Source organism: Caretta caretta, chromosome 11 (genome assembly GCF_965140235.1).
Source record: "Caretta caretta isolate rCarCar2 chromosome 11, rCarCar1.hap1, whole genome shotgun sequence".
Taxonomy (NCBI): domain Eukaryota; kingdom Metazoa; phylum Chordata; order Testudines; family Cheloniidae; genus Caretta; species Caretta caretta.
The window spans coordinates 74,414,327-74,434,203 of NC_134216.1; the positions used below are offsets into that span (position 1 = coordinate 74,414,327).

The 19,877-nt window shown below is 41.2% G+C and overlaps 1 protein-coding gene and 1 pseudogene across 12 annotated transcripts in view; both read left to right on the top strand.

Moving 5' to 3' along the window:
• The window catches only part of HDAC4 (histone deacetylase 4), a 475,906-nt gene extending 456,341 nt beyond the window's left edge, over positions 1–19,565 (top strand). For all 12 annotated transcript variants that reach the window (XM_048870012.2, XM_075118165.1, XM_075118166.1 and 9 more), the window contains 3 exons: positions 8,449–8,533; positions 13,627–13,768; positions 14,429–19,565. In XM_048870012.2, the coding sequence (XP_048725969.1) occupies positions 8,449–8,533; positions 13,627–13,768; positions 14,429–14,468 (267 nt within the window). In that variant the 3' untranslated portion in view covers positions 14,469–19,565. The remainder of the gene's footprint in view (positions 1–8,448; positions 8,534–13,626; positions 13,769–14,428) is intronic.
• Positions 18,361–19,660, top strand: LOC125645026 (uncharacterized; annotated as a pseudogene).
• Positions 19,661–19,877: the final 217 nt, after the last annotated feature.

A 19,877-nucleotide genomic window follows, 5' to 3' on the forward strand; every position in this document is an offset into this window, starting at 1 on the left:
ATTTACCTATATTATGTCTTGCCAATAATCACTTTGCTAAGTTGAAATGGTTCATCTATTTAGACAATTTAAAGAGGAACATTCGATTTGTTGTTTTGTTTTTTTGGGTGGATTTTATTTTCTTTTTGTAATTACATCAGAATATCAGTAAAGAACTTAAAAGCTTTTAAGGATGGACCTGTTCTTGGTTTTGTTAAGCTGATTATAAGACTGTGCAGATACCATGACGATGTTCTTTTACTTACACACATCAAAAAGCAGGAAACACTGGTCTTATCAAGGTCTTTTATAAAATCTTTTTAATGCAAGGAAGTTGGAGTGAGCCACCGTTGCTGTATCCTGCGGGCCCTTTGATGAAGTTTGATATACAGTGTGTTAGACAATTTTGCATGCACGCACATGGACAGCCAGCTGTGGATAGCAACAGGCTGCAGGGGAAATTTGCTAACTTAAGATATGACTAAATTATATAGCGAAACAGAAGGAAATGAGGGGGAAATGCAGGCCCCACAAGCTGAAATTAAATTCATCAGCTGAAATAAAAATTTTAATTTTAAGAAAATGTCTGTGTGGGGCTGCAAAGCCTAGTGCCCAGGGTGATTCCCAAGTATCAGGGATATTAAAACATAATTGCAAGCTTTATGCACCTCAGAATATTTTAATGTAAAATGATTTAGCAGCATCAGAAGTTTTTTAATATTTTTTTAGTTATCATTTTTTGATTTGTTCAAAGCCACTACAAATAATTTGACTTCTTTTGGAAAAAATAAAGGTTGTGGAGGGCAGGATCCACTGAGGACTTCTTAAATTTATGTAACTTATGGCCAACAAGCTGCAGCTTTTATTAAATAGCATAGTGGGATGACGCCTAAAGGCAGCATGTGCTAACAGCTCTGAAAATCAGGGGAGGCAACAGCAGCACAGAACAGACACCTGGCCTCCTTCTACCTTCAGTATTTAGGTACCAAACATGCTAACTATCCAAGCTCTACCAGGCCACCTTATTTCAAAGCCTATGTTTTTACATGATTTAGATACTAGGCAAGTTACTACACCTGGGAAACATCAAATGTTGCAATGAGATCTGAGGGTTTGAAGTACCAGCCTTTCCCAACCACTCCAGTGAAATCAAACCACCATTATCCCTGCTGAATACAACCTTCACCTGGGAAGCCACCTTTGATGCACTGGACTCTAGTGTAACTGGTATATTCCACCTGCAAATCACCCAGCCAATTTTCAGTACACTACCTATTTCAGTGTTATAGGTCACATCTGAGGCTGGATGGTCATAAGTAATGCACTCATGCTTCAGCCATAAAAGAAAGCACAAAAACACTCCATTCCCAGTTGATGCCTTTCCTTGCATGGTCCACCAATCTGTTGGCACATCTCCAGGACAAACTCAAGGCTGTGTTTCAGTACAGTCCAATATCACTTAACCCAAATTCGTAATTTGAGCTTTACCCACAATCAAATGGGTCGGGATGGCGTCATAGCCAGAGCTTGCACATGATGGTAATCCACCGATTCCATTGCATGCACCACCAGACGCTCTGCTTAAAACTGGATTCTGTCCAAAAGGGAAGCCAAGCTGTGATTGCTGGTACTGAACAGCTGCTTGTTAATGTACCTGGTGAATGATGCTTTTGCTTAAACCACTGAAACAGTCCTTCCAAGGTTAGGAGAAAATGCAAGCACAGAGTCCCAGCCAGGATGCAGAATGATAGTGCCAAGACAGATAAGTATGAAGGGTTGATTGACCCATCTGGAAGAGGGGACGCTGTGTCCTGTCAGATGTAATCTTGAACCTAACAGAACACTTCCCATCCAGTTCCTGGGCATCTTGATTAGGGAGCCTAGCCCCAGCAATAGGGGCAGTGATACCTGTAAGGAATAAAAGAGACCTCAGTGCTCTGTGGTCTGAGTTCACCAAGGCCAGTTCTACCCTAAAAGTAGCAAAGTGTTAGTACTCCACGGGGAAGGGAGGGGGGAAGAGTAGACTTATCAAGCAGAGACAAGAGGATATCGTCTACGGGATGCTATGGCCTGAGATGGCTGGAGTAGGGCAAGCAAGCTCACTGAGCACCTGCCACAGGGGAACCAACAATCCAACACCGGCTTGGTTCATTTTGAAATAACATTGTTGCAGGCCAAAACTTCAGGGCTAAGAGAGATCATCCATGAGGAGACTGCCAGGCTGAGGCCTGCTTCAAGCCCTAGTCACCAGCTCACCATCCCCAGTGCACCATGAAAGACCGCAGAGAAGATTGCCTGAGAGAGGAGAGCCTGTGTCCCCAAGACAGTTGTCTGGCCAGAGCTATATAATACTTTATAACAAGGGGTTTGGCACCCAACCTACACCCCTGCATCCTCCACACCATGAATCCGCAGCAGGTATCTGAACAGCAAGCCAGCCACACAACATGGCTTCACGTAACCAGCCACCTCAGCACATCCGGGTATTGCATGAGGGAATGAGTGAGGTAGTCTTTCTCAGACTCAGCAGTGAACTGCTCTACTTGGTGAGGGGGACTGGCTGAAAACTCCAAGAACCTTGGTCATCCTACATTGAATGAAATGCTCAGAGCTGGCCTGATATGGCCATGAATACCTTTGGGCATTCCTCAGTGCCACTCCTGTCAAACACCTCCAGGCCATGATTGTCCTGGCTTCGCTGTGGGCTCTGGCCACCCCTCTCAACCACCTGCTAAAACCTCCTCCTGAAAACAACAGTCAGCAATGCTGTTAATACATATGTCTGTGCCAGTCTCTGAAAAGACAGTGTAAATGTTACACTCTAGATCATGAAGGCGAAAGGTCCTGACCAGCTTTGGGAACCTTGGTTGAGGTCCTGCACATAGGATAATAAACCGTGTGAATGTCAGCCTTTTTTGTCCCACAGCTCATTATCTGACATGGAACCGTCATTGGTATTGTGGAAGAAAACTCCAGTGAAGAAGGAGTAATGTCAATCATCCTAGAAAACAGGGCTGCCGGTAACAGAGTGAGAGTGCCTGGGCCGGTCCTCAGACCACAAGCACGCAGTCTAGTGCCAGCTTTGGTAGTCATGCCCCTTAAAATAAAAGGTTTTGAACATTACAAACAAGCTGTCAATAAGCAATTCCACTGCTCACAGCAGTTACATCATAAAGAATACCACACAGACAGAGCAGCCGCTAGTCTACAGCTCAGAGTCAAGCACTGCCTTTGATAATGCTTAGTGCACTGCTACATCAAGAGAAGTTGAAGGGTATTCATAAAGAGTTCAGTATAGTTCTGTACAAATGAGGTGAAGAGGAATAGTTTCTCCCGGAGTCAAAAAACAAGCACTTGACATAAGACAGGAATCAAATATAAATTGTTTCAGCCTGTATCATTTCTAGTAGGCAGATTTTTAAATTATATAATTTTTCTGACCTGAAGAAGAATTCTGAGAAACTCAGAAGTCTGTGTCTCTCACCAACAGAAATTGGTCCAATAAAATATATTACCACCCCCACCTTGTCTCATTAATATTTTTTTTAATTTGGGACAAAATGGTTTCCAGTGCTCATGGAAGTACCATACAAATGGCAACCAAACAGTCACAAGCCAGGGCTTTGGGTGGCTAAGCTGTGGTACTATGATTTAGTGGCTGATAAATTGTTGTTTTTTACGTTGCTGGGCGGTGGCCGAGGTTTTCAGACATGGCTAATGAGCGTGGGTGCCCCCATTTGTGGGTGCCCGGCCTGAGGCATGTTAAAGGACCCTACTTTTCAGTGGTTGGACTTTCTGAAAATCCAGCCCCGACTGGGTGTTCCAAGTTGGGCACCTGAAACGGCAGGCATAGTTTGAAACCCTCGGCCTGGGAGTTTAACTAGTTGTCAGGGCATTTAGAGCTTATGTGAAGGAAAGCCAAATAATATCTATAGCGCACTGCAAGCTACCCAGGTGCGGTTCTGCCTGTACAGCCTGATCCTAGCAAGTAGCCCCCTGTTGTTCCAGTTCTCGTTTGAGTAGTGTTGTGAATTGAGCTAGCTGGCATTGTAGTCTTGTGCAACCACAAATTAATATTAAATAATAATAAAGGGAACAAATACCTACAAAGGGACGATAGTTAAAAAGAACAGCGACAAACCAAACTCTTATTTTCCCCTGTAATATACTCCAGATCTGATCTCTCTTCCACAGGGGACATACTGTTCTGCTAGCCTGATGTAGCATGAACACTTAACATAACATTCCCTTTCAGAATCATGGATATGCTGTATTAAAATATTGGTAACGTTCCTGCGTGTGGGCCAAAGAGGCTAGGGGTGACACTCCCAGAATTGGCAGATCCCCTGTGATCAGTGTGCACCTTGGGGTATCTGAAGATAAAAGTGAAGATTACTCACCTGGCAGCATGGCTCCCTAGAAAAAGCCTTTCTTATCACAATGTGTTGGGGGTTTTTTTGAAGCAGAATTTTTCAGTCTTAATGAAAAGGAGTACTTGTGGCACCTTAGAGACTAACCAATTTATTTGAGCATAAGCTTTCGTGAGCTACAGCTCACTTCATCGGATGCATACTGTGGAAACAGCAGAAGACATTATATACACACAGAGACCATGAAACAATACCTCCTCCCACCCCACTCTCCTGCTGGTAATAGCTTATCTAAAGTGATAATCAAGTTGGGCCATTTCCAGCACAAATCCAGGTTTTCTCACCCTCCGCCCCACCACACACAAACTCACTCCCTTTAGATAAGCTATTACCAGCAGGAGAATGGGGTGGGAGGAGGTATTGTTTCATGATCTCTGTGTATATAATGTCTTCTGCAGTTTCCACAGTATGCATCCGATGAAGTGAGCTGTAGCTCACAAAAGCTTATGCTCAAATAAATTGGTTAGTCTCTAAGGTGCCACAAGTACTCCTTTTCTTTTTGCGAATACAGACTAACACGGCTGCTACTCTGAAATCAGTCTTAATGGAAACTGAAGCAAGTGCTATAGGTATAACAATAGTAACTGAAATGCCTTGATTGACTTTATTAAAAGGGAAAGGATGCCATAGCTTTTAAGGAGCAGTTTTCTGATCCTGAACAGACTAACTCAGCATAAAATGTTATCCAAAAAAAAGTTTTTGCCCCTCTGTATACAAAAAAAACCCCTTGTACTGTTGTCCCTGGCAATGTCTGGGGCTGTTTGAACAAAATGAGATTTGTTAGTGCTGCATCTCTCACTCCCTGCCCAGACTCTTTGGCTAAACAAACCCTTTGACAGAAGTCCATTTGTTCTTGATTTGTGCACACGGGAGAAGGAGGGGTTTTGACATTCTGTTGCTCAAATCGCCGCAACCTCATTCTCTGTGTCTTTCAACGCCCAAACAAATAATATGAAAACCTCAGGAAAAAGAGTATCGCTTTAAACAGTTTAATGTGGGTTTTTTAAAATTTCTTTTATTGGTTGAAGGCTGCAGGATCAGAACGGGATACGAGCAGAGTTTTTGATCAAGCTAGTTCTCATGCCACAATTGGATTACAGAGGCTCTTCGCTACAGAATGCAGTGTATTGTGGTGCTAGCTGGGTCCTCCCCCCCGCCCCCCCACCATGTAATTAATTGAAATACCGCTTCTAAGTCCTGCTGATGGGCATATTGCTGTCTTTGGTCTGCTGACTCCCCTTCCCCACACATTGGAGTGAAATAGTGTGGTTTTCTCAGTGTCAGCATATTCATGGCATGCTTCTCATTTGAAAGTTTGGAATTCCTTTACAATGAACAGTTTTGGCCTTCTTTTTGTCTGACATGAGGAAAATCTATTCCAGAAAAACAGAAGGAAATGTAATCAAGGGAGAGGTTTAGAGGGGAGGTTTCCATGTTCCCTTTCCAGTCTTTCCTTCCCCTACCCCCTAGTGCCACAAAGGTTCTGTGCGTGCCAAGTGAAATGGCCTGTACACGGTGTGCCATTTACTTCTAAAGGGCGTGCTCAAGAACTTTTTCACAGCAAATGCATTGTTAATGGAAATTCACTATTCACTAATGCACCAAATTAAATCTGGCCCCTTGTAACATCTGCAATATACTTACCCACAGTTTGGGAGATGGCTACGGGCCCTATGCAGTAGGACAGCCTGCATATGTTTAAACTTGAATTATGTTATGTTTGAGTTTGTTGGCACTGTATTGTGTTAGATTCTAAACATTGCTGTTCTCTGTGAGGCCTGAGCTAAGAATTATTGCCCAGTTAGGGGGTGATTGTTTGTTTTAACCAACACAGCTATGCCGCTAAAATCCCTAGCATAGATGCAATCATACCAGTATAACTGTGCTTATACAGACCAGGTCTACGCTACAGATTTTTGCCAGCCAGATCGATGTTGGTCACAGGTGTGAAGAAGTGTGATTTGTGACCAGCAGAGCTGTGCCACCAACAGCCTCTAGTTATATACGGAGTCATAATGGCAAAACTGAGCTTTTGTTGATATCGCTTATTTTGCTCAGGTTGGTGAGGGGAGAAGACTGGAATAAGCTAAGCCAGCAAAAGCTCATCTTTGTCAATATGAGCTGTGCCGACGCTAGGAGCACTTTGCCAGTATAGTATACTGGTGTAGCTATATCAAAAAGCACTCATAGTATAAACCTAGCCAAAAGTATAGCTCATGCTCTCTGCGGGACCTGTCATAAGTACATTTACACTGATTCAGTTGCATCCACCCCGGATGGTTTTGCCAGTATAACTATAGCCTCCTAGTACAGACAAGGTGTCAGAAAAGCTTCTTTGAATTACTCTCGTTGCTAAACATACACACATCTCTTTTTAGGGAAAAAAAGATGTTCCCTTTCCTCAGGAACTTATTAACGAACTTTTTTTTTATCACCAGGGTTGAGAGGTATGACTTTGGATAAGAACAGAGACAAGCAGTTCATGTCCTGTGTGCATTTAGAATGCAAAGACACTTGAGCCCCAAAAGACATTCTTATGTGGACATAGTATAAATTAAAATCTAGGAACTTTTTACAAGCTCTGTATCACCTTTCAACTTGCAATTTCAATTCTGTCACATTATTCTCATTGTTTCTCGCTATTTAAGGAGGATGGGAAAGAACCCAACATCACAGAGAATAAGGTTGATAACACAATTCTCTACACACAGTAACTTCAGCACAAATTTCATAGGCATTAAATCCATATGTTAATCTTTATCTGCCCTGGTAAGATTGACCCAGCAGATAGTAAGAGCTACAAAAAACTCCTTATTATGGAGGCGCTACTGGTGGCTTTGTACTTAAGGTTTTGTGCAGTTTAGAGTTTAAGCGGGGTTTCAGTTCCTTTGTAATGGACGAAAAGTCATGTTTATCCTAACCAAAATTATGACATTTACACGGAGGGCACAAATTTTATTTTGGGGAAAGTTACAAGTAAATACATTCATTGGATTAGGAGTTCAAAGCCGTTTAAAAGTTTCTCTTTTGGTTGGTATCTAACTTTTTTTTGAGGCCCCTTTAACCTATATACGGCTTTGTTTTTCCACTTCAAACGTTACATAGAAATAGATCTACATCTTATGTACAGGCTATTTAAAAAAAACAGTAAAGTTATCCACTTTCTCCCTTATTAATATTTCTCTCTGCGCCACAATGACTGACAAATGAAATAGGTTTGTTGACAAATGAAAGGTGGGGAAGACTGTAGAACAGGGCTCTGCCTAGCTCACCAAAGCAGAGTAGCTATTCTAAGAGTGCTTATGACTGTCAAAGCTCAGGCATCCTTTCCAGTTACACATGTTCTAAGATCCTTAAAAACTGCTTCTGTCCTGCACTATTTCTGAGCTGGACACTAGTGGAGCTCTCATCCTGTGGACCTTAGGAGGCATGGAGATATTCACATTCTGTGGCCGGCAGCATCTTTGGGCCACACGGTGGCTCATGGCAATGGGGGAGTAGTGGGCAGGTATTCTGGAAGAAGTAGGAGGAGATCTGGTATAAGACTTGGTCATGTGAGAAGGAGGTTAGAGAATAGGCTGGGAGGAAGGAGTCACTCAAATTTAAACTGGACTGGAGCTCGTAACTTTTTTTAATATTCTGCACATACAGTTTTCTGTGGGAGCTGATAGAAGGGTCATGACTTTGGAAACTCTCATCCAGAGCCTAAACTTTTCAAAAAGTACTGCTACATGTTCATGGCAGTGAACAATTTAATTCCCCAAGTTTTCTATTCAGCTTCCATTCATTAAATCTAGTACATCTGTAAGGCTCTGGGTGTGTGCGCACGCAAAACTGAAGTGTACAATAATGAGAAGACCGTTTAGGAAGTTTTCATATCCAGAATTTTAAGTAGGGTCAGATCGTGGAAATCAAAGGAGGGACTGGGCACTCAGTACAGATTACAGTATATACAGTGTCTTGAAGACCACTTGGATACAGAGTATATACAGTAATGTGAATTTAAAATTCTCTGCTATTTCTATTCCATTTTTTTCAGCTTGATCCTCTTCCAGAAAACGTCTTGCAGCAGAGGGCAAATGCCAATGCAGTGCATTCCATGGAAAAAGTAATTGAGATACACAGTGAGTATATATAAGCTTGACTCAGATAATTCTCCTCTGAGCTGTCTCAGGCAACACTGTTTTGACACCTCCATCATCTTAATGATTATAGTAAATAAATTCTCCCAAGATCTGCTAGCTTTACTTCAGCTGGTTTGTTGATGGTCAGTGTACAGTAAACATACCCTGTGCAGCCATGAGCTGAACATGCAAGATGCAGAATTGCGCGACTGTAAAGAGTACGGCTACACAGCTCACAGCAGCAAGCCTCCCAGCACAGGCTGATAGATGTGGGCTCGCACCAGTGCTCTTGTCAAGGTTCCTCCCCCACTCTGAACTCTAGCGTACAGATGTGGGGACGTGCATGAAAACCTCCTAAGCTTACTTTTAGCAGCTTAGGTTAAAACTTCCCCAAGGTACAAATTAATTTTATCCTTTGTCCTTGGAATATCCACTGCCACCACCAAACTCTAACTCTGGGAAACGTAGTTTGGACACGTCTTTCCCCCCAAAATCCTCCGAACCCTTGCACCCCACTTCCTCGGAAAGGTTTGGTAAAAATCCTCACCAATTTGCATAGGTGACCACAGACCCAAACCCTTGGATCTGAGAACAATGAAAAAGCATTCAGTTTTCTTACAAGAAGACTTTTAATAGAAATAGATTTCAGAGGAACAGCCGTGTTAGTCTGTATTCGCAAAAAGAAAAGGAGTACTTGTGGCACCTTAGAGACTAACCAATTTATTTGAGCATGAGCTTTCGTGAGCTACAGCTCACTTCATCAGATGTGATGATGAAGTGAGCTGTAGCTCACGAAAGCTCATGCTCAAATAAATTGGTTAGTCTCTAAGGTGCCACAAGTACTCCTTTTCTTTTAATAGAAATAGAAGTAAAGGAATCATCCCTGTAAAATCAGGATGGTAGATACCTTACAGGGTAATTAGATTCAAAACATAGAGAATCCCTCTAGGCAAAACCTTAAGTTACAAAAAAGACACACAGACAGAAATAGTCATTCTATTCAGCACAATTCTTTTCTCAGCCATTTAAAGAAATCATAATCTAACGCATACCTAGCTAGATTACTTACTAAAAGTTCTAAGACTCCATTCCTGGTCTATCCCCGGCAAAAGCAGCGTACCGACAGACACAGACCCTTTCTTTCTCTTCCTCCTCCCAGCTTTTGAAAGTATCTTGTCTCCTCATTGGTCATTTTGGTCAGGTGCCAGCGAGGTTACCTTTAGCTTCTTAACCCTTTACAGGTGAGAGGATTTGTCCTCTGGCCAGGAGGGATTTTAAAGGGGTTTACCCTTCCCTTTATATTTATGATAGCTCTAAAAAGGGCTGTGTAGACATTGTGCTTCAGGCTGGAGCCCAGGCTCTGAAATCCATCACCCATCGACTGGGAGGCTTAAGGCACAACTTCAAAGCGTTGTCTATGCAGCTTTTCTTACCACGATAGCACAAGCCTGCCTTGCTGCCCCAGGCTGTGAAACGTACCTGTAGTGTTCAGACATGAGGTCAGACTGGAGGAGGATGGGTTTATCTTTTGGTTTCCTTTCTCTCACCCTAACCCAAAACCAACTGTAAACCCAAGTGATGCATTTCTCTTAGTAATCGTACACATAAAGCAAATTGTCCTGCTGTTGGTGAAGAAATTGAAGTTGAGGCCATTTGTTAAAGGAACTAAACACAGGTTAACATCAAGTTTCCTCCTTGTGCTGTGTGTGGTGGGATGTATCCGTAGTGCTTATGTACAGCCTATCATGGCTATTAAAGAAGTGGAATTGGGAATTGTTACACCTTCTAATTACGAACGAACATTAATAGAACTTAAACCCAGCATTGGGTAGAAGTACTGGAATCATAGGCTTGCCTACGCTTTTAACAGTAAAATGCTGCCGTGTCAGCATGGAACGTTTTGAACTCTTCTGCTAATGGTGTTGTTTATTTGTAGCTTCAAGAGACCCCAAGCAAGATTGGGTCCCCAATATGCCAAACACATACACACAGAAGAAGCTATTCCTAGATTATTTTATAATCTAAATAGAAAAGACAAGTTGGAGAAGGAAAGTGTTGTCCCCATTTTACAGGTAGGGAAGCAAGGACCTGAGAAATTAAGGGCAAAATTTTCAGAAGTGAGTAAGATACCTAGGAGTTTTAAGTCACATTGGAAGTTACTTGGATTTTGGCTCCTAAGTACCTAAGTGACTTTTGAAAATGGACTTTAGGCTCCTAAATCATTTGAGTGTTTTTGAAAAGTTTGCCAAAGTATCTTGCCCAAGGTCCCACAGGCAGTCTGTGGCAGAGTCAGCAGTTGAACCAATTTCTCCAGTCCAGTGCCTTAACCACAAAACAACCTTTCCTTTTTCTGTATTCTTGTTCCTTAGCTCTAAATTTCTGAGGATTTTTAAGAGTCCAACTGTCACTGCTGCTTCCTCACCTAAACCTAGCTCAGGTGTTGGTGACGTTAAACTTTTTCACAACCAGGAATTATAAGGTTTCCAAACTGCCATGGGGCTTCAGGTGAGGAATAAGCAGCAAAAGCAGGTGAACTCTCCATTTAATATCTTCCACCTGTCTTTAGCCATTCAAAGCAGAAGAGCAGTTTCATTCACAACCAGTGGATCCAAAACCAGAGCTGAATCAGAGTTTGCTTGGAAGGATGCTGGGAAAGCATATTCAACAAAGTCTTCGGCAATGCAGGGCAGAAGTTTGTTTTCACATGTTTCTTCCAGTGCTGAACGGCCACAGAATCCAGGGTTCTTGGCGGACAGTAATTCTGACTTTGGACTGTGTTGACGTATCAGCCTCTTCATTCCACTTTAATTTTAAATGCACCTTATTGTCTGAAGGAGACAAACTGGGGTGAAATCCTGACCCTCTCTTCCCCCCCAGGCCAATGGCAAAATTCCCACTGATTTCAGTGGCACCAAGATTTTACCCCGATTTCCAAGAAACTGCTTCGATAAAAGGATGTTCCATTGTGCTGTGCCCAGGTGTAAAGTTCAGATATAGTGAAAAATTGTTGCCTCTAAATACTTTAAATGTCTTAGCAAACAAACTGTTTGTGCTAATTATATGCTGGTTTCCATAGCTACAGTAAACACTTATTTAAAAACAGATCTTTATTATGACAGCACCGCTGTGATAACATATGTTAACAAAGCAGCATGGTACTAATGCCAGATATTCAGCTAATAACTGTACTGTTGCTGTAGAATTAGCCAGACTGTTTATCATTGTGAATCATCATAGTTACCATGTAGAAGTCCACTGGCTTTTCCATATGGAGAACTCCTCAGCTTCTCGCTTTGGGAGGCCATCGTTACCTCAGATTGGCCAGCATATTTATCGGATAACCAGATCTTCAGACTGAGCACTCATGTACCAGATTCCTTTCTGCAGCTCTTGATACTAAATTGGTCACAGTGATGATTTTACAACCATGTCTGTATTCCAGTCTTCATGTATCCAGGGCTGCAAAATTACTATGGTATTTTCCCCCTCACTGTGTTGTGAGCCATAAAAGCAAATGAACAAATACATTAAAAGTGCTGATGAACTGTTCTGTTTTTTGAACCATGACCTCTGCCTCTGTCTGAGACATTTGGGCTGTACCGCTCTGCTGGCAAATACTAGAGGAAGCTCAGACTTATCCATGGGTCTCTGGATGTTTTGCCACCTTGCCAAAGGTTTCTCTGGCTCTGGCCATGGAGACAGAGCAGTGGTTCAGCACTCCTGCCTTTATCTGTTGCTAACTTGGATTTGGAAGCCAAACTTAGGGGCAGCAGGGAGTAGTATCCTCCACTTCATCCCATCCCCAATCTGTGGGGAAGGTACTCTTTCATGGATAATCCTCTGAACTGAACAACACTAAGCCTCTTCCTTCTGTGTCCCTTTTCCCCCCTCCTCCCCCGCACTCAGCCCCAAACTCAGCATGATCGACTTGGCTAAATGGAGCAGGCAAAGGCCAAGAGATGTTCCATGTGTGAGGGGAGCCGTGGAAGGGGAGCTCGGTTGCATTTGCTCCCAGTCCACAGCTCGGGGAAGGAGCACTGAGTGTGGATGGCTTGCTGGGGTCTCTGCATCCTCCCACATCAGCCAAGACTAGGGTTACCATATTTCAGGTTCTCAAAAAGAGAGCATTGTGGGGGGGGTTCATTGGGGGAGCTGGAGGAAGTGCCTGCAGCAGGGGTACTCGCTGGAGGTGGGGCGGAGGGAGAGTGTCAATCCCTGTCAACCAGCTGGCACAAGCCCAGGATGCAGTAACAGCTGTCAGTCAGTGCCTCCTTGTGGGACCCTCGCCCCAGGGCTGCAAGCTGGGGGCCTGAGTGGGTGGGATCTGACAACTGTGGCTACAGGAAAATGGACCAATCAGCTGTCGATGTGGGGGAGGGACAAATCAGGAAGCGAACCAATCGAAGCTCTTTCTAAATTGCAGTGTCTGCTCAGAAAACCCCCTGGACATTGCCTGTGGTTTGAAAAATCCACCCTGACGGAGGACGAAGGCTCAAAAAACAGGCAACGTCCGGAAAAACCCGGGCGTATGGTAACCCTAGCCAAGACTACTCCAGTGCCACCTCCTCAAGAACCCCACCACCAGGCTGCAGCTCCCAGCTGCAACCCTGAGAGTGGGGGAGGGGGGAGCCCGTGATAAATTAATACAGATTCAGGCTGTATTTACTTCTCCTTGTAAGCTGCATAGGATTTGAGGAGGAAGGATGGATGTGTCTTCCCCACACAAACCCCAGCCCTCCATAGGCTCTGGAGAGGAGGGATGAGACATCCTCAGATGTGGTTGCATTTAATTGGTAGGTGATATGATTCCTATATGTGTAGAGAGAGTTTTTCAAAAGTGCCCAGCGTTGGCTTTGAAAAACCAGTGGGAGTTTTAGCAAAGGCTTCAATGGGATCTCAGATAGGCCAATGCTGAATGCTTTGAAAATCTCACCCATAAGGTTTCAAGTATCAGGCTCAATCTGAGTGCAAGACTGTGGTGACACTAAAAGCACCAAGCCCCAAGTCTGCTCACTTTTCATAATAACTCATAACATCATAACTGTGTGGTGCAACAGCTGGCCTAACAGTCTGTTTTCGTATGTCTCGTTTAGGCAAGTATTGGCATTCTCTCCAGCGTTACTCCTCCACGGTGGGGTACTCCTTGATCGAGGCACAGAAGTGTGAGACTGAAGAAGCAGAAACAGTAACAGCCATGGCATCTCTGTCAGTGGGCGTGAAGCCATCTGACAAGAGGTGAGTTCCCTTCACTTCCATCCATCTAACAATTCTCAGAGATAGGAGCCGTTAGTAGGGTGGACAATGATGTGTGTAACCATCTGGTGATGCAGTGCAGAGTCTGACTTCATTTTTTTGTCATTTCCTTTTAACTGGACACATTCCCAGTATCTTCAGGGTAATTATTTCAACAGTAAGTGGCTCCTGCCCCTCTGTTTTATTACACCCCCTCAGACTAGCCAGGACAATGCTGACAGTGCCAACCATGTCTTGAATCTTAATATGCTACGCACACACTGTCTCATCCGGTCCAAAGCAGCCAAGCACACGCGTTCATCAAGACTGGAGGGGTGTCAGCTCCTCAGTGTGATGATCTTGAACTTTAGAAAACCTGGAGAAATGCTTCTCTTTCCACTTGTAGCAGACTCTCCAAAAAGTTTGAAAGACGGTTTAATTCTTAACAGACTGGGTGAGTAAAACTTACATGGGTTGGTAGGGGAGGGTTTGCAAACTGGGTGTTAGTGAGCATTTTGGGTAAAACACACATTAGTGTGGAAGAGAAAGTGTAACACTTTTGTACACAGCACACTGTGAATTTCTCATCCTTGTCATGCCCCTCCCCTTTTTTCTTTTTCTCCCTCCACCCATCCTGCCTCCTTTGGGTGAAATTGTTTACAGACCAGATGATGAACCCATGGAAGAGGAGCCTCCCCTGTAGCATTCACCTTTGAACTGGAGTTCTCCTGTTTGTTCGTCTTTGTCTTGAAGCTCTGCCAAGAAGCTTTCTCTTGTTACTCCTGCGTCCTGTCATGGTTTTCTTACAGAATACAGAAGGGACAACCAGGTGTAAAACACAGCAACAGAAAAATCTCTCCATATATATACACACGTATACAGTATATACAGAAAAGGAAAAATGCTGGTGAAGAGCAGCAGTGTTGAAGACAAGCATGTATGCTGGGCACTCTTCTTCTGCTCCTCAATGGAAGCCATAAGGGGAACAAAGCCCATGAAAGTCTTTGGCAAAGTTGTCAATTTTTTTCTAAAAATAATAATTAAAGATTCAACAACACAAAAACAAACAAACTTCATTTAAAACTGGTGCTTAAAGTTTGATTACCCACAATTCAGCAATCTCCGTTTGAACCACTCAACCCATCTTGTAGTTTTGTTTCTTGGATTTTTTTTTAAATGGCTCTCGCCTACCTGTGAGTCGGACATTCTCTTCAAAACCAGAACAAATGCAAGATGGTGTATTTTTAATGGGGAGGGTGGGGGAAAGAGGACTAGTCTATATATATATATACACACATACACACACACACACACATATATATTTAAAAAAAATACAAAAAAAAAAAAAGAGGAAATGGAGCTCAGAAGGAGTCGGCTTTAGTAACTCCAAAGCCATCTGAAGATGAGTTTGTGCCTTTTTTTTAATTGAGCTGATGGATTTGGTGCAGCTGGATTTTCTGAAGTTTGAGGAACAATGCCTTAAGAAAAAGAACAGCAGCAGTTTGTCAACATATTTCCTCTGGGAAAGCCAAGAACTGCCATCGGGAAGGAAGACTGGTTTGTGCTGGCATGATTACTGGAAGCAGGCATCAGCTGGATAGAGCATCTCCAAAACTGTCTGAAGTTTGGATTTTTTTTGTTTTGTTTTATTGCTGTGGGGAAAAAAATTAAGGTAGTTGCCAAGGAAGTGGCAAATACTGTTGGATTTTTGAAATTCAACCAATATTGAAAACACATTTTCAAACATTTCTCTCTCAGACATTATGTAGAAATTGAATTTACCAATCTGGTTGTTGAAGCATGCAATAGACACAACTGCAGTTTTAAGATTGGAATGCTTTTCATTAAAAGCAACTCGCATGAGATATTGCTTAAATTGTTAGGTGAGTGTGAGTGTGAGTGTGTGTGTGTGTGTGTGTGTATGTGTATATATATATAAATAAAACAAATGTATTCCAAGCTTAAAAATCTGATTCTTATGAATTATTGATAAATATTTATAATGCATTTATATAAAATATATATAATAAATGCAGACTGTAAAAGTAGCCATTGAAAGGTCTCTAATGAAAGATTTATTTGTTAATTGGAATGTAAAGGTGCTTTTGGAGAGGGATCTAGTTTGAAACTTGAGCATTTTCAAACTACAGTTTGGAAAGTTTTCAGAACACCAACACATTAGCCACTGGGCAACTACCCTAAACATTTGTATTTTAATTTAAGGTTTTCTAACAAAAAAATGAGTTTTTAAGCAAAGATTATGAATTTCCTGTTAATTTTTATATTGATATTTCACAAAAACCCTAAAGAAGCCTTGTTTGTGTGAATCTTACATTTATTTTACATTGGGCAGTTGTTTTTCTGAATGGTAACAATGTCAACATTTTTCTTCCCTAATCTCATGCATGTACATTACTTTCTGTGGGGATTATTTTAAGTCTCTTGTACAGTGAGCAGCTTTTCACAGATGTAAGGAACTGTTGCAGATTGTCAGAGTTTATTTTCAGAAAGCGTGCATTTAACTAAAAGAGGGGAATCCAATGGTCTCTTTTGTATGATACCAATGATTGTATATTTCCTCAGTTCTGTGATAGAAGCTGTGTAAAGAAAATAAGGAGTTTTACCTTAAGCATAGTAGTATTACAATGGGTAATGTATCATATCCTCCATGTGGATTGTGGTGAGGATTATATATGGCATTAGTAGCTACCATATTGAAGGCTTGCCAGACACTATTGAGGCAACTAGCATTCACTCACGCACACTAAGCATCTTTCTGAACCACCATTGCTAGAATTGTAATTTTAGTCCTCCAAAGAACTTTTTTTTCAAATTTATTTTTAAGATGAAGTCATTGTTGGGTGAGAGAGTTTTAATCTTCAGCTCCCTTGATTTTTTCCCTATTGCCTTTCGGAGCTGGCCCTCAGTATAAGCAGATAATCCTTGAGTTGTGGAGTTAAGTGACTAAAGGAGACCAAATTGACACATGTACCTTTTCAAAGCAGAGTAGGATAGTACAGATCCTTTATCTGAACAACCAAGGGTATTTTTAATTTTTTTTTATTATTATGACAACTGACAGGGTCATTTTGTATTAACTTATTTTCCAGTTCTTGATGTAGGTTTTTCATTCCATTCAGAACATACTGAATTCAGGCTTGTGGAAAGAATTTGAAACATACCATACAAGTGAGCAAGCGCAAGAGGGTTCTTTGCTTTGTTTTACAATGCAATTTAAAAAACAGACACTACTGTATTTGAGTTTGCTAACCCAAGTACCTTTAAAATTATGAAATGTTTTGGTTATTAGAACTGTCTTCAGCATATTCTAACAGTAAGGTTCAAATATAAAAATGCAAAATATGTGTATGCATTGGTTTTTTAAATGACCACTTTGCTGCTGTGATCTAAAACATAATTTGGCTGTGGAATCCTGTGATTTCATATTTTAAATCATTTACCCATTCATAAATGTTGGCAATATCAACATATACACGATCCTATTTGTATCTAGACCGTCCTAACCCTTTTTTTATTAACAATCTTGGTATCACTTGTGGAAAATATTTGTGTTCCTCTTTCCTTGTGAACAATTGCTGACAGATTGAGTTGATTTCTTTAAAATTAGATGATTGGCAATAGTCTGAAATATTCAGTACACTTCCATCTTGTCACTTTCAAGATGCATTGTTCATTTATTTTAAATCATTTCATTAAGTTATTGCCATCAATGGAAAGACTTACCAAGACTTCACAACTCATCAGTCTACTCCAAAGTCTAGATCACTTGGATTGGCTAAAACCTTACTTGGCTACACTCACTCAACAGGCCATGTCTGGGTGCTCCGTGGCCTGTCTGACCTTGACTGGTGCAGATAGAAGGGAAAGGAGGTCCTTGTTTTGGAGATCCTCGTTTTGGAGACCACCATTTTTTCACCTCTTGAGCTTTTGGCCTCTTCATTTCAGTAGCCTTCTAAGAAAATGTTGCTCAGCCCTGGGTCAGTGAGCATCCAGTCCTGAGGGGAATGCTAGCAAACTCTCTGGAGTAGCCACCAAAGAGGTGCATTGCAGGTAGATTAAATGAGCACTCCTTCCCTTTCCTTACTATTTCCCCTCCTGAACCCAAACATGATGCACTTCAGCTCCACCAGCAAGAGACCAGAAGTTGTGCCAGCAACACAGTGCATCACTTTGTAGCCAAGCCTTTGGGGTAGCCCAGTACAATAATAATTTTTTTCTTTTGCCTGTTTGGAAACTAAGCAACATCTTCAAATTGTTTTGCAGAGAAGCGAGTCCCAGTTTGCAGTACACAATTGATCATTTTGTTTTTTACTTTCGATACGAAACATTCCTTTTTTATTAGTCGCAGTCATGTATTCATTCCATTCTTCCTTTTTGTAAACTTTTTGGGCCCATGTGTTTTATGGGCATTGATATATATAAATATATATATATATATAAATATATATGAATATATTTTTTTAAGTTTCCTACACCTTGAGGTTGCATGGTCTGTAAGGTTGGCATGTCTTTATATTGTCTACAGATTTTGCACGCCAAACTTGGCAGCTTTGAAAAACAAAATTTCCCCTCTCATGGGATTTGCAGAGACAAAGGTTGAGGCAATTTTCTGTCAAACACACACAAAAAAGGAAGGAGAGTGGGGGTGGGGGGAATTGCATCTTACTGAACTTAAGAAATTGTGCTTTTTATTGTAAAAAGATAAATAAAAAGGACTACTTATACATTTCTCATTTTAAGAAGAAAAATTTTATCTAGCACTTGTGACATACCAATAATAGAGTTTATTGTATTTATGTGGAAAACAGTGTTTTAGGGAAACTACACAGAACACACATAGTAAACTGCCTGTGTCATTTTAAAACAAAAATTTGGTTGGGTTTTTTCTTTTTGTTGACTTTTTTGTTTTGTTTTTCTCTTCGCTGGGAGGGCGGGGAGTTGGGCTCATTCCTTTAACACATCTAATCATTCATTTTGAGGGGAAAAAAGGATTTTAAAGGGTTAAGTCTTCAGCACAGCTGTGTTAACTTTTTTAATTACTTTGAAATGTCTCACTAGATTTCACTTTAAACAGTCGTGTACTGTGCAAGCACTGTGGTTTAAAATAAGACTTTACATCAAAAGGAATAAAAATGTTTCTTCATTGTGACGAAGCTGGGCTTGTTCTCAGCTCTGCTTCATGTACTTTGATATTGATGAAAAAGTATCCTATTGAAAGAAAATAAATTAACACTTTTCTGTGCTCCATAGTGGAGGCGCTATTTTCCAATTTATGAGAATGACAAACTTATATATATATAATATATATATATATATATATATATATATATATAAAAGGGGGGGGGGATGGGTTTGAACATTATTCACCCAAGAGCTTATTACAGATATGTAGTATCAAAGTTGTAACTATATTATATTCTACTTTATACCTATACATGCTCAGTATGATGTCACCATTGGTAGCAGCTACCGGTTTACTCTGTAATTTAGACACAATTTCACTCTTATTGTATGGACCCTACTTTAAGTGATGGTAGCATTCTTTGTGCTAAAATTTTCTGATGGTCCTTTCTTTTACTTGGTGGAGTTGGAATTTTTTTTTCTCATTCTTGTTTTTGTTTTATTTGTTTTTTTGGTTTTGTTTTTTTACTGGCCAATGGTGTCTTTCTCCGACAGTACCAATTTCAATTTCAACTTTATTAGGAGTCCAGTATTTTGTACCACATTATGACAACTTGTTATTCTTGTGGTGTAAATAAAAAGAAAAAGTTAATTATAATACCGTCTTTGTTTCTGCTAGTGATCTTCATAGCTTATGTCTCCTATTTAATTGCTTGGATCAGTCTTGTTGCCCGACCATCAGAGGCCTCATAACTGTTCGCCTGGTTAAATGTTTTCCAAATATTTCTTGGTGTAACAAAAGAAGTTCTGATATTCTGCTAGCAGCAATAGGTTGATCATTTCAATCTGTAGACATTTAAGCACATTTCTTATTACTAGTGAACTGAATGTAAAATTTCTCTGAGGTCAAACCCACAATTGTCTGCTGTATATCTTAAGAGGTATATACCCCCCAAAAGATGTTAATGAA